The sequence below is a fragment of the Canis aureus genome, chromosome 7, assembly GCF_053574225.1.
Source record: "Canis aureus isolate CA01 chromosome 7, VMU_Caureus_v.1.0, whole genome shotgun sequence".
NCBI lineage: Eukaryota > Metazoa > Chordata > Mammalia > Carnivora > Canidae > Canis > Canis aureus.
In genome coordinates this window covers 8,979,972-8,993,573 of record NC_135617.1, presented here as the reverse complement: position 1 = coordinate 8,993,573, position 13,602 = coordinate 8,979,972, and the positions used below count along the sequence as shown (strand labels likewise).

Below are 13,602 nucleotides of genomic sequence, written 5' to 3'. Positions count from 1 at the left end.
GAGTGAGTTATAAACAAGCATATAGAGATTTGTGGCCTTCTCCGGTTTTCTTTCATATGTTCTTCCTTTCCCCTCATATCTTCTACTGCTTTGAGAAACGTTCAGACAAGCGTGAGACTAAGGAAATTTTAATAATTTCCCCAATAGGTAACTTGCTTTATATGAATTTCATTTCCAACTTCTGGAAATAATGACAGACACAAAATCTTATTTAATTTTTTAATAAACCATAAAATTTAAATATTCAAACGAAAAGAAACAAAAATAGATATTTAAGCCAGCACGAATTTCTGTGTTTATTCTTCCTGTGGGGATCGGGGCTTGACTTACCTGGGACGAGAGCAGGGTAATACAGTTATGATGCTGGTGTAATAATGGACAAGTAACAACGGGCAATGGCTTGATAAAGTTTTACTTTCAAATCTGGAAGTAAAGATCAGTAGCTCACTTGAGCCCACTGCAGAAACCTCAAACTAGTCTTGTCTGTGGAAAACTACTATGGCTTACCGTTCTTACCACACTTTCTTCTTCACAGCTTAGCACTCCCTGGCATTTTGATCCTTTTGTTCACTGAAGCTCACTTCAGTCTGTCAAAACATCAAGGGGGAAAACCCCCAAACTGAATAGGCGAATAAACACTTTTAATGTGAACAATCATATTCAGATCAATCTCTTTTGAAAAAAAATACAAGTCAGTGGGTTTTTTGTCCTTAAGTAACTCAAATATTGTCATTTTTTTCTGCCTTTACTAAAATGGCACTTTTCATTTCACTGACATTTGCCAATTAGGTTGAATTTCCTCATATTGGTACCTGTTTCTCTTGATTGAGGCTTATCCATTCCACTCCAGATATCTCATCTTTGACTAACGTTATCTTGTTCTGTGAAGAAATACACTATTATTGGTCAGTGAAAAAAATCACAAAAGGAAAAAGGAAGCAGTGAGCACTAGAAGGATCTCACTTCGACATTCGTACAATTTTTATAGGAAAGACATTCATTTTTATTATGGAATCTAAGACTGTTATTGTGTGATACTATGCTTTGTAGCATATTCAAATGGGTCGACATTCCACATGGACAGCAAGCTAGCTCACAAGACACAGCGTAATGCACAAATACGTTTAGCTGGTAGAGTTCCAGCAGCACGGTAATAAAGTGCAGCAAAAATTTCCTTATACTGAACGAGGACTCCAGGAACCTCTGAATATTTTTGGTAAAGTCACAGAAAAGCTACTACAGTCAGGAGACTGGTAATCTTTAGACTTCAGCGACTGGCTGCCAGGGGCCACAGTGAAAGATTAGATCTGAAGCCAATGGAAAACACTAGCTTGCAAAGGACCGTTTTTTTTTTCCCACCAAAAATGCAAGATTATCTTTATACAGATGGTTAAACATACTATGATTTGACAGGTTTACAGTGATAAAACAGCAAAGATAAATGATAACATGTATACCTTTATCATGTAAAGAACATAGATTTAAAAACTGGCAGCAGGAAATTCTATGACAGCTCCTGAGACAAGTTATCCTATGCCCTCCATCCACTCCATGTCAATGACGACCCGCCTGAATGGTAACACAGAGTAAAAACAGTGATCTACTGTATGTGAGTCTGAAAGTACTGGAAAAGTGACAAAATTGTATGTTATTAAATGACAAAACATATTTAGAGGTTTTATTTAAAAATCTCTCAACTGTTCATTATCAAAGTTACAAGATTGTTTGCATACCAATAGACAGACTGTAAACATAGGAAATTTTCATTAAGGAAAGATGGGTTTACTGTAATTGGATCTTTTACAAAAAATTACTGCAAGTTATTGATAACAGAATTTCTCTTTTACTTTCTTAAGTCTAATTCTCTAGAAAATTAAACCAATGTTTCCACTCCCTCGAGCTCAAGTTCAATCATGGTCACCTTAGGAAATACCCCTGTTTATTTGTTAATCAGAAATACAAATCAAGTGGCACATATTTCCATTTTCTTCTTAGGCCAAAGGTTTCGGCTTCATTATATTTTACAAGAAAACAGAAGACTTGCAGTGGTCCTGTGAAGCCTTTCATGTCGCAGCTGAGGTTTAATGACGGCAGTGGAGGAAAGCAGTGGTGATGCAAAGTAAGACCAGCCCAAGTGCCCTTATCTGACATGGAATCATCTTCCTGTTTGGCTTGCAGTAGTGTTTCTGGTCAGGTTGCCTCCACCAAACCTGATTGAAGCAGAAGGGTGACATGCTCTGGTAAATCCTGTTTAAGGGTGATTCCGTTCAGGCATAGAGTTGATCCTTCAGTCTGTTGGTTGCGGGATGATACTAATATGAAGAAAATTATCTGGGTAGCTCAGATGTTCACTCAGCCACTGCAGAGGTGTTTCCAACATTGGCTCAATTCCATGAATCATCACTTGATTCTTTTTTTCCCCATCTATTCCAAAAAAGAAATCCAACAGTAATCAGGAAGGGTCAAAAGAGAAGAAATAATAATCTGTGATACCTTTTGAGAATCTGTGGTGAGGTAAATGGGTTTAACAGCTTTAACAGGTTAAACCTGGTCTGTCTCCCAAGCAGGAAATGTGGACATGGAGAAAGTTCAAATGTTGCAATATGTATCACCCAAAACAGAAACCTGAGGGTTGCAATGAATTCTGATAAAAATTCTGTTGCTATATGTGAAAGTATTCATTCTTTCTTAATTACTGTGCTTACCTAAGATTGACGTTAATGAAACTATAGTGGAGAAAACAGCCCATGTACCCACTGACCAAAATTTATTTTAGTTACACATTAAAAACTATATGGTTATTAAATATGACAGGTATATGAAGTAGGTCAATACATATTTAAAATATAAAATAGAAATATGACTAGAAATCACCAAGAATAAGATCAGTATTTAGGAAGATATTTAATGGAACAGATGGGAGCTACAGGTTAATTTCAATCAAGTTGTTCAAATACATACCAGAAAGTTTTAGAGACATACAGTAACAGTTTTAACGAGAAGGAACTAAGAGTCTGACTCAGAATTCCTGTCTTAGAGTCACGAAAACTGATTGATTTCTGTTAACACCCATTCACTAATTAAAAGAGTGCTGCAAATCAGACTTTTCTTTCAAATTCAAATTTTATTACAGATTTAAGGTGAATTGTGTGTCTTTTAGAATTCTGATATGATGTACTGACAACTTTTATGGTAAAGTGAGCAGCAGCTCTCTCCTAACCATTTCCTTGGTTGTCATAGGAAAACAAAGAAAGCAAAACCAAATTCCTTTTTCGAAAGCAAAACAAAACAGAACCTTCAAGAAACTTTGTGTCACTCCTCCAGCATGCTTCTTGGTTTGTCTCTCTTAATCTCTCCAAAATAAAATGTCTGAACCTCTCAGCTTCCTGGAGACAAGAGACAGGGAAACAGGGAGGCTCATGGAACTGAATGAGAGGGTAATACCATCCTTTCCCCTTTCTGCTCTATTCATCCAAGTGCTCTAATGACCAGGCAAAATGGGCTGATGATGTATGGTGATAATAACGTGGCTGGCCCCTGAAACGAGACCCTTTTAAAGAAATGCTTAAACTCCCCGTTAGAGGCAGCACAAGTCCTGGGAGATGACAGTCAACAGACTGACAATAAGAGAAGACATAGGAACACTACAAAGAATTGATAAAATCATGCCAAATATACAAAACAAACAAACATACTACTGATCCCAAACATAACCAAGCAGAAGTCCCAAAACAAACCCCTGAATCACTGCTATTCTTTAAAACAATTTTGGAAAAAGACATCACCTCATAATACTTCTCACCTTTTTAAAAAAGTGCTTTCGTTGTTTTGATTTTTCTGACAATCTTTGTTGTATCGGCACATACTTTTATACACAGCAGTGATCACTGTGCTAATACAATGACTAATTTTCATAAGGATGGGAATCATCTATAAATAAAAGATTAAGCAATATACTGAATACTATAGAAAGCATGGTATTAGTACTCTGAGAATATTTTAAATTGCTGGTATTCAAATGGATAAACCCTCAGCTATCTGGAATGATTCACTCTCTGTAAGTTCTAGATTGCCAAGGTTTCACTGCATTAAATCTTTCTTAGAACATTTGAAAACATTTCCGGTATAGTTCTCTTCATATTCTTATGTATATTTCTTTGAAATATTTTAATATTCTCAGAATCTTCCTCCTACTTAGCACTGAGTCAAAAATGAAAGAGCAGTGGTGTAAGAGTTCCTTATCTGTAAAATTTTTCCTTAAGCCAGAGTTTACCTTTGGATACTCTGAAATAGAGTATAAGAAACAAGTCTCAACTCGGTATCCAAAATCTGGTGCCTAGAGCAATATTTAAACATGAGTGCAAATACAATATGGCATACAATCCACTCATGCATAATGTGTTTGAAAGGCAAAAGATCACTCTTGTTACAAAAAGGACTGATGGGAGTGGGAGTCTGATTTGTACAATATAGGTGGAGAACATAAGCACTATTCAAATATCTTTTATAACAAAGCTAATAAATCACGTTATCAGAGACCTGAATAGGCACTGATTCCCTGCTTTAAACTGGGGCCATTTTTAATATGTAACATAAAAGTGTCACTAAGACAACTATGGAAATGCACCTAGGACTGTCATATTCCCCAACACAATATTTTAACATTTTAAATATAAATTTTGTCACTGCCTACATTTATCCAAATACTTCATCTGTGTACCTTTATCTTTCTTGTTTTCGGACTTCCTCCATTAACACTATAGCCACCAGAGGAATTCTTAGAATGGAACAGCAGTTCCCTTGGAACTGTTAACTAAATTTCCCTCTTATTCATCACTATGTTTCCAGTGCCCAGCATGGTGCCCGACACCTCATAATTTGTCAACAAATGTTTTCAGAGCATGGATAATCTTGTTGCTGGTAGAAGGCATTGCCAGGATGAATGCTTATTTATTATCTTTAAAGATTTTACTTATTTATGAGAGAGAGAGAGAGAGAGAGGGAGAGAGAGAGGGAGGCAGGGAAAGAAGGAGAAGCAAGCTCTCTGAAGAGCAGAGAACCCGATGGGGGACTGGATTCCAGGACCCTGGGATCACGACCTGAGTTGAAGGTAGACACTTAACTGACTGAGCCACCCAGGCACTCCCAAAATGAATGTCTAGAGAATAGTTTCTGATGGCTGGTACTACTAAGTAAATGAGCTCTACCTATAAAACTGTTTTGGTTATTAAATCAAGAAAAAATCAAAATGTTTCTAGATAAGCCAAAAAGTATATATGCTATTACCTACTCATGCTACCATAAAGAACAACAGAGCATGACTAGACATTTTGGTAATATCAGAATTAACAAAACGAAGCAGCAAAGAATTAGCAAGATGTTTCTTGTTTTTCTAACAGTTGAAAGGAAACACTTGATGATATTGTTAAAGTAAATCATGTTTTTGGTAAATATGTCTTTGTGTTTCAAAATGGGAATCTAGAATTTAATACTTGGGAATAAGAAATACATCACTACAAAGCAAATGACTCAGGAGAAAGAAGTTATACCACACCTCACCCACTCATATTTTTTAAAAAAGTAGTTTGATGCTTTAAAGTAGGCAAACATTTGAGACAGTAATCAAGTGAACTAGTTCTATATGAAATTCCCTCATACAGCACTTTGGGGGGCTAACTCTGATTTTGATATAATTTCAAACTTCTGGAAAAGTTGCAAGAATAGTACAAGGAATTTCCCTTCACCCAGATTCATCAACTGCTTACATTTTGTCCCACATGCTTTATCATTCTGTATGTATATAATTATTTTCTGAATCATTTGAGTAAATTAGAAATATTGAGCCCTTCCCCCCCTAAATGTCAGTGTGAACCTGCTAATATTCTTTTACATGACTATAATACAGTCATCAAAATAAAAAAATTACAAAATACTATGGTGTAATCATTTCAAATTTTATCAATTATCCCAATTCTTTCTTTTTCCTATCTGGGATCCAGTCCAGGAATCACACATTGCATTTAGTTTTCATAGTTCATATTTCATATTTAATCTGGATAGTCTGTGCCTTTCTCAACCTTGACAGCTTTGAAAAGGAAGCATCATTATTTTGTAAAATGTCCACGTAGCAATTTTAAACCTAATTATTTTAATTCATCTTGTAAAAATAAGGATAGTCATTAATAAATACTTTGGGCTTAAAAAGCAAGGAAAAGGACAGAAAATAAAGGCGGAGACACTATTTTCATTAGGTAGAGGAGGAATTCAATTCACTTGAAGAGTTAGATATTAAACCTGAAGAGGTCATATATCAACACAAAGGATATAATAAAATTTCATGTCTTATATTCATCTTACTTATAAATGTATCATATGCTTTTGTATTATCACCAACAGCCTAATAAAACCCAATACTAATACCTAAAAAGTGAACACTTTTAGAGTTCTGTGACATTTTAAGAAAAATATATTCAGATAGATATTGGTTGTATGATTAGAACAGTTAGAATTACATGTGGAAGCAAAAAAGAAAATCTGCATTCGCTACACAAGTCATTAATGAAAATTATGAACTTAAAACAACAGTAACTTCTTGTGTATATGTAAAATAATGATATATATATAATATAAGTGAGACATAGGGTGCCTGGGCAGCTCAAGTTGGTTGAGTGTCCAACTTTCGGTTTTGGCTCAGGTCATGATCTGAGTCGTAAGACTGAGCTCTGTGTCAACTCCAAGCTGCGGGTGTGGAGCCTCCTTGGGATTCTCTCTCTAAACCTCTCCCTCTGTATGCTCCCTAAAAAAAAATAAATGAAAATTTAAAACTAATAAAAAGATAAAAAATAATAAAGGAACAAGGGCCAACTCTGCATTGCTGGTTAACAAGGTGCTACTGAAAGATGAAACAGGAGGCAGGCAAGGTGAATTCCCATTATGGTAATAAAGGACTCTGAGCAGGCCTCAGATCTCTTTCAGAGGGTCTCATTATATGTAAAATGAAGAAGTTGGTGTAGATCCATGGTTTGCAAGTCTGGCTGATGATCAGAATCATTTGGGATTTTTATTTTATTTTATTTTTTTAAAGATTTTATTTATTTATTCATGAAAGACAGGGGCAGAGACATAGGCAGAGGAAGAAGCAGGCTCCCTAGGGGGAGCTTGATGCAGGACTTGATCCCAGGACCCCCCCCTCCCCCGATCATGACCTGAGCCTAAGGCACATGCTCAACCAAGCTGGGCTCCTCTCCAGACCTTCTAAATCAATCTCTTGGATAAATGTTCCCTTGAATAAATCTTATGATATTAAGAGTATAGAATTTTTCCTTAAACAAAATCTTATGCAGAAACCCAGTATATATAACACAGAGGAGGGTGGGGCAGCTTGGTTGATCTTGGTCTCCCAAATCCTGGTACTTGCTGACTTAAGTGAACTAACAACCCATAGTTAATTCTCAATATGACTCTATGGGTCAGTTTGTAAACCATGTTCTAGAATAGAGGATCACTAATATGTCTTACAGTTTTATTATGAGTCTTTTATGCTTAAACAGCAAAATATTTCTTTCAGAGTTCAAATTAGCACAATTCACTAGTTTTGAATTCTTAGGCAAATCACTTAATCTTCTGGGTCTCAGTTTCCTCCTCTCATACTGTGGATAAAGAATTCTAATTCTCCAGGGTTGCATGGAGATTAAGTGGGATATCCAAGTAGAGCACGTACCCAGTGAAATTAGTGACTCACTCCCTAAAAACACAAAACTATTGAAAATATTAGAGAGTAAGTGAAGACAAAAGACTAGTTTTTAAAACATCATGGTTTAGTAACAAAAAGTAAACACTCAATGTAATTCTTTTCCCGTATACAAAGTTATGGGAATAAGGTAATTCTTTCAGTACTAGCAGTATCAAAAGACATATAAAAACCACGGATTCAATTATGTGATTGGCATGCAAAGGGCTGTGAGAATTTGGCCTAATGTTAATATACACTCTAAATTACTCAGTCTCATTATTATGCAGTGTGGCACATGAATTTTATGAATGTACTAAAACAACAACAAAAAAAAGAAAGACTACAGCAAAAACCGAAAGACTCAATTATTATGCAAACAGAATGAATGACAGTTTAAAAAATTTCTTAAGCACTGTAAACCCTCTGAATTAAATTAGTACTGCTCTCAACATGTATATTTACTAAAGCATATCACTAACAAGTCAAATGAGCCCTGCTGTACTATTGTTACCTAGTAGACTTAGGTAATGTTCTTCTTTTTTAAAGAGGAGAATATTCAGGTAGGGGGGAAAAAAAACTTCCAGGATCTTTGTTATAGATCTAAAAATATATCATTATTTGAGAACTGACAATATGTGAGGAATTTGCCTTTCAGAGATTTCTATTAGCAATGGCTCAAATCTTCCCATCTTGATCTACATTTTATTTCTTATTTTTTTGGTTAATTTTCAATAAGGAATATGTCCTAAATGTCCTTAAAAATAGGTTAGCTGAGTTTCCAGAGAGATGCATGAGTTTCATTTTTACTATTAATAAGTATACTACATATGTGAAATCTTGAATTTAAAAGGAAGCTACAGAAATGGATGGTGTATCTTCAAAGGTATCCTTTAATCCGAATATTTCAGTTTAATTAGCTTTTTAGCTCATAACATGAACATGAGCTATGAAATTGTAGAAATCCAAGGCCAAATGCTGTAACCATTGTGTTTAACTTTGTGGTTTCACATTTATATTGTATAATTCAGCAGAAAACAACTTATCTTGGAATGTGTGAGGTGCTGAAGATAAAACTGGACAAATACTTAGTACTTCTGAAAGTCTTAAAGAAAGGAAAAGATGAGCTTTTGAACTACCACTAGTCTGAACAATTTTGTTCTGTCTGACAAATTCTTTAACCTCTAATATGTTCATTAGTAAAACACCAACTAATTGAATCCATCGACACGAAAAACCACAGGCAGAAATCTGAAGTGCATACATCATGGTGAAGGATTTTGACTCAGCCTCAGCAGTAATAGTCAGTGAGGTCAGGTCAAAGAGGGTTAAACCAAGCCAGGATATAGCTGAAGGAATACATCAAACGCTGATTTTAAAAGGGCAATTAATCTTGGACAGAAATGCTTCCTGGGGAATGAGATCTCAATCTTAAGAGCACACTACATGATGTAGCAGTAAAAATGAACATATACAAGCTTACAGAGCTTTTATCCTATGATCACAAACAGAAGGAGAGGGCTGTTTATCAGAGAAATACAAACCCATTTAAAAATACTTACATTAACTTCTTCCGGATTTATACTCACTTAGCAGTACAGGTCTTAATGAACATGTAATATCACAGTTAATACAGACCACAGATCTCTGTCCATGTGTACTTTTTATATTTTGTGTATTTTAAAAATTATGTCTGCCCCAAATATATCCAGAGTCTTGGCTCTTAACATCACAAACAAGATTTTCAAAATATGTCCATGTTAATTCTCTCACTGCCTTTTGCTTATAATCGTTGTATCTCTGAATGAGGACATAAACCAAAATTCACACCAAAAAAACCCCATAATTTGCTACAACAATAAAAAGAAAACTGTATTGAGTTTAGAGACTGTAAGATGATTTTAATAAACTGATTTCAAGTCTCCTGGTAGATAAAAGTGTGATAAAAGTTAGAAATTTAAACTTTTTTTTTAAGATTTTTTTTTTATTGGTGTTCAATTTACCAACATACAGAATAACCCCCAGTGCCCGTCACCCAATCACTCCCACCCCCCACCCTCCTCCCCTTCTACCACCCCTAGTTCGTTTCCCAGAGTTAGCAGTCTTTACGTTATGTCTCCCTTTCTGATATTGCCCACACATTTCTTCTCCCTTCCCTTATATTCCCTTTCACTATTATTTATATTCCCCACATGAATGAGAACATATAATGTTTGTCCTTCTCCGACTGACTTACTTCACTCAGCTAGAAATTTAAACTTAAAAAACAAAATAAAACTTTGAAAATATCGGTTCAAATATTTTTGATCTGGTTTCAAAAGATCACCCAGTAATTCTAGTTGAGTGTAATAGGGACCGTTAATATTTGTCAAATATGAATTACATGACAGTTGTTTTATTTAAAATGTAAGCAATAATTACACTGTTTATATATGGTCAGAGTGAGGTCTCATAGGACTATTTTAATGAAGAGATGACTAGCTTTTAATCACCTGCATGTATTATTATTTTGTTAAGGGAATTTTATTTTTTAGTGTTAAAGATGAAATATTAATAGTGCAAGTGTCTACACTCAATTTTTAATAAGTCAGGTCAATTCATTTAACTTCGAGATTCAGATAAAGAACATTAATTGAGAGGAATTCAGAGGCATCTTTTGATACAGTAATCTCATCTCCAATCAGTGAGAATAAGGAAAATGACTATTTTTCTTTGACTTCAGAAAAGACCTATGTCAGTGGACTAAGTCATTAACAGATTCTGTATCACCAAGATTAGTCCATACTGTCCATGCGTTGGGACAAAGCACAAAGATGGAGGGAGAGTAAAGCAGTCAAGGCAAAGAATTTCACGCACTTTAGTTTAGAATTTGATGGCAGAATGATACCTCTAAGAAAAGAAATTACATTATAATTACCAAGCCTAAATAAACTGAGCCTAACAAATTGCTTCTGTCCAAACTTGAGTACTGCAGAGTTTTGCCTATGAGGGCTATATTTAAAGAATTTGCTGAACTCCCATTGTGAAAGACACTATGTCATTCTTGCACATAAAATACGCATCCAGTGAGGGAGAGAGAACAATGGAGAGCAGGGAGTGTTAGGACGAGACTGGAAGGGTGAGTGACCAGTGTGAGAGACTGAAAGGGTGAATGACCAGTGTGACCCATTCCCACAGGCCAGACTCACAGTATCTCGACAGAGCTATGAATGGGCTTTCCATGCTTACTTGTGAATCTCTGAAACTTCAAATAAATGTGTGAACTATTACTCAGGGCCTTCAATGAAAAACTTTCACTAACAGCAACACTTTTACTCCCCTGCCTTAAGATTTTTACATTAAATGTATTTTAACAAGTGTATGATAATTGAGCTGGCCGCTACATTAAGTAGATGCCTTAGTAAAATAAGCTTCTTCCTTTTTTTGCCAGAATCAGATTTCTGGCATTTTCTAATCATGTCCAGAAGTTAATTTCTTAAAAAAAAAAAGAAAAAAAAGAATCAGTGACATAGAATTCTTGCCATAATCTGATATATAAGCAATCACAATATCAGTTTTCATGATATTGAAATTCAACTTTGATGAATTCAAAGTTCATCATAAATTTATACCTTCTATTCGTATGTCAAATATTACCTGTCTCTGCAGAGTGGGATTATCAACAAACAAGAAAAAAAAACTGCTTCTTTCTAACTCTATTTTGTAAATTTCTTATGAGTATAGTTATTTGTAAAAAAAAAAAAAAAATTTAACAAAACTACAGGAAAAATGTTAACTGCAAAACTTTGGAAAATTATGATTATGAAATCTCCCCTTAAGCAAATATTTTGTTTAAATCTTACAGTCATTCTGTGAGGCTGATAGGAAGAACCATCCTTATTTTATAGAATAAGAAACCTGGATCCATTTAAAAAAATAAAAAGGAAAACAAACAGCTAAATGATCTTCCAAATCCGTGCAAAGGTATGGAGAAAACATTAGAAACAAATTCTAAAACATTAGAAAACAAATTCTAGGGATCCCTGGGTGGCGCAGCGGTTTGGCGCCTGCCTTTGGCCCAGGGCGTGATCCTGGAGACCCGGGATCGAATCCCACGTCGGGCTCCCGGCGCATGGAGCCTGCTTCTCCCTCTGCCTGTGTCTCTGGCTCTCTCTCTTTCTCTCTGTATGACTATCATAAATAAATTAAAAAAAAAAAAAAAGAAAAAGAAAACAAATTCTAAATGAGTGAAAAAAGAAGTACTGAAATTGTAAAACCTATTATTCTTACCTAAACCCTTGTTCTGATGAAGTTTGGGGGTTTACAGGTTTTAGGTTTCTGTGGCATGAATTTGAGACTGAAATACCTCTCTTTTGGAGAGGGTCAGTGTCAGCATTCCTACAGAAGTGACTACTGCTGGCTCAAACCTCAAATCACACGGTATCAATCAACTAGCTTTAATTCTAACACTCAAAGGATCTGCCTCATATGAATAATATGAAACTTAGATGTTTCTTTTCTCTACTTGCTCTATATCTGAAAAAAATTATAACATCAGTTAATTTACTTTATAAACACAACCTAATCTTATGTCATGGAGTGAAGGAGAAAAGAGGTGAATGCACCATCTTTCACTTTTTGTAAAAAACTATTCTGCTGTTTCTCGTTAAAATAAAGCAATATAATTTTTAAGAAGATTTTATTTATTTGAAAGAGAGAAAGAGAGAGCATAAGTGTGGGGGATGGCAGAGGAGGAGGGAGAAGCAGATTGCCTGTGGAGCAGAGAGCCCAACCGGGGGCTCGATCCCAGAACCCTGGGAGCATGACCTGAACTGAAGGCAGACGCTTAAGCAACTGAGCCACCTAGACGCTCTAAAGTGATATAATTAAGTTAGACTATCTAATTGGGGTATAATTACCCCTAGCCCCAGTTGTTTTTTTTTTTTTTTTTTTAAACTTTCAGCTTTTTTTTTTTTTATTTTATTTTATTATTTTTTTTATTTATGATAGTCACAGAGAGAGAGAGAGAGAGAGAGAGAGAGGCAGAGACACAGGCAGAGGGAGAAGCAGGCTCCATGCAGGGAGCCCGATGTGGGACTCGATCCCGGGTCTCCAGGATCACGCCCTGGGCCAAAGGCAGGCGCTAAACCACTGCGCCACCCAGGGTTTCTCTTCAGATCGCATAAATCTTTCGCCTTTTAGCCCCAGTTGTTAACACGATCTTCTGATGTACTAACCAAGCAATAGATTACTTAGCTCCTCAGTGCTTTCCCCACATTTCTGACATCACTGAAAATTTTCTTCACATTTATGGGAGAGAAGTAGAAAAATTTGGCTAGTCCCTCAGCAAACAGAGTAGGGAAATGTTAGATGAGCATTTCAGACTAGGTATTATATTACCCCTTAGCAACCAGCCCCTGGGTAGTTGGTGAAGGATTCTAAGGTGCTCATGTGGAACGTCTGACCTGGTCTCACCTTTTCATCTAATTTCTGCTCTCTTTTAAGACAGCTCAGTCTTCCCTACCTCATCCAGAATAGATAAGAGCAATTTCAGGTGCTTCCTAATATTCTTTACATATCTCCATCCCTGTACACAGCACAGCGGGGCATCTTTCTGCTATTCCAACCATACCAAAGTTTCTTAAAAGCAGGAACTATGTCTCATACCTCTTACTGTCTCCAGTGCCAGAGGTCAGTATGATGCAAAGAAACTGACAAAAAAATAAAACCTACAACATCAAATGGAAAGCAAAAGTTAAATGGTAGTTAGGAAGGGTCTAATGGAGTAAATATATTCCCAGAAAGTAGAACAGAAATGGAAATGCAAAAAGGCAAGTAGCTTTAGGATTGTACTTGGTGGTAAAAGACATGCAGAGAAACTTCACTGATTTGCC

General features: G+C 35.8%; 1 protein-coding gene across 4 annotated transcripts in view; it reads right to left on the bottom strand.

The window, feature by feature from the left end:
* Positions 1–205: 205 nt before the first annotated feature.
* The window catches only part of ATG5 (autophagy related 5), a 127,662-nt gene continuing 114,265 nt past the window's right edge, over positions 206–13,602 (bottom strand). For 3 of the 4 annotated variants that reach the window (XM_077902918.1, XM_077902920.1, XM_077902921.1), the window contains one exon: positions 206–2,424. In XM_077902918.1, coding sequence (XP_077759044.1) covers positions 2,288–2,424 — 137 coding nt within the window. In that variant the 3' untranslated portion in view covers positions 206–2,287. The remainder of the gene's footprint in view (positions 2,425–13,602) is intronic. The other variant, XM_077902922.1, reaches the window with a different exon arrangement.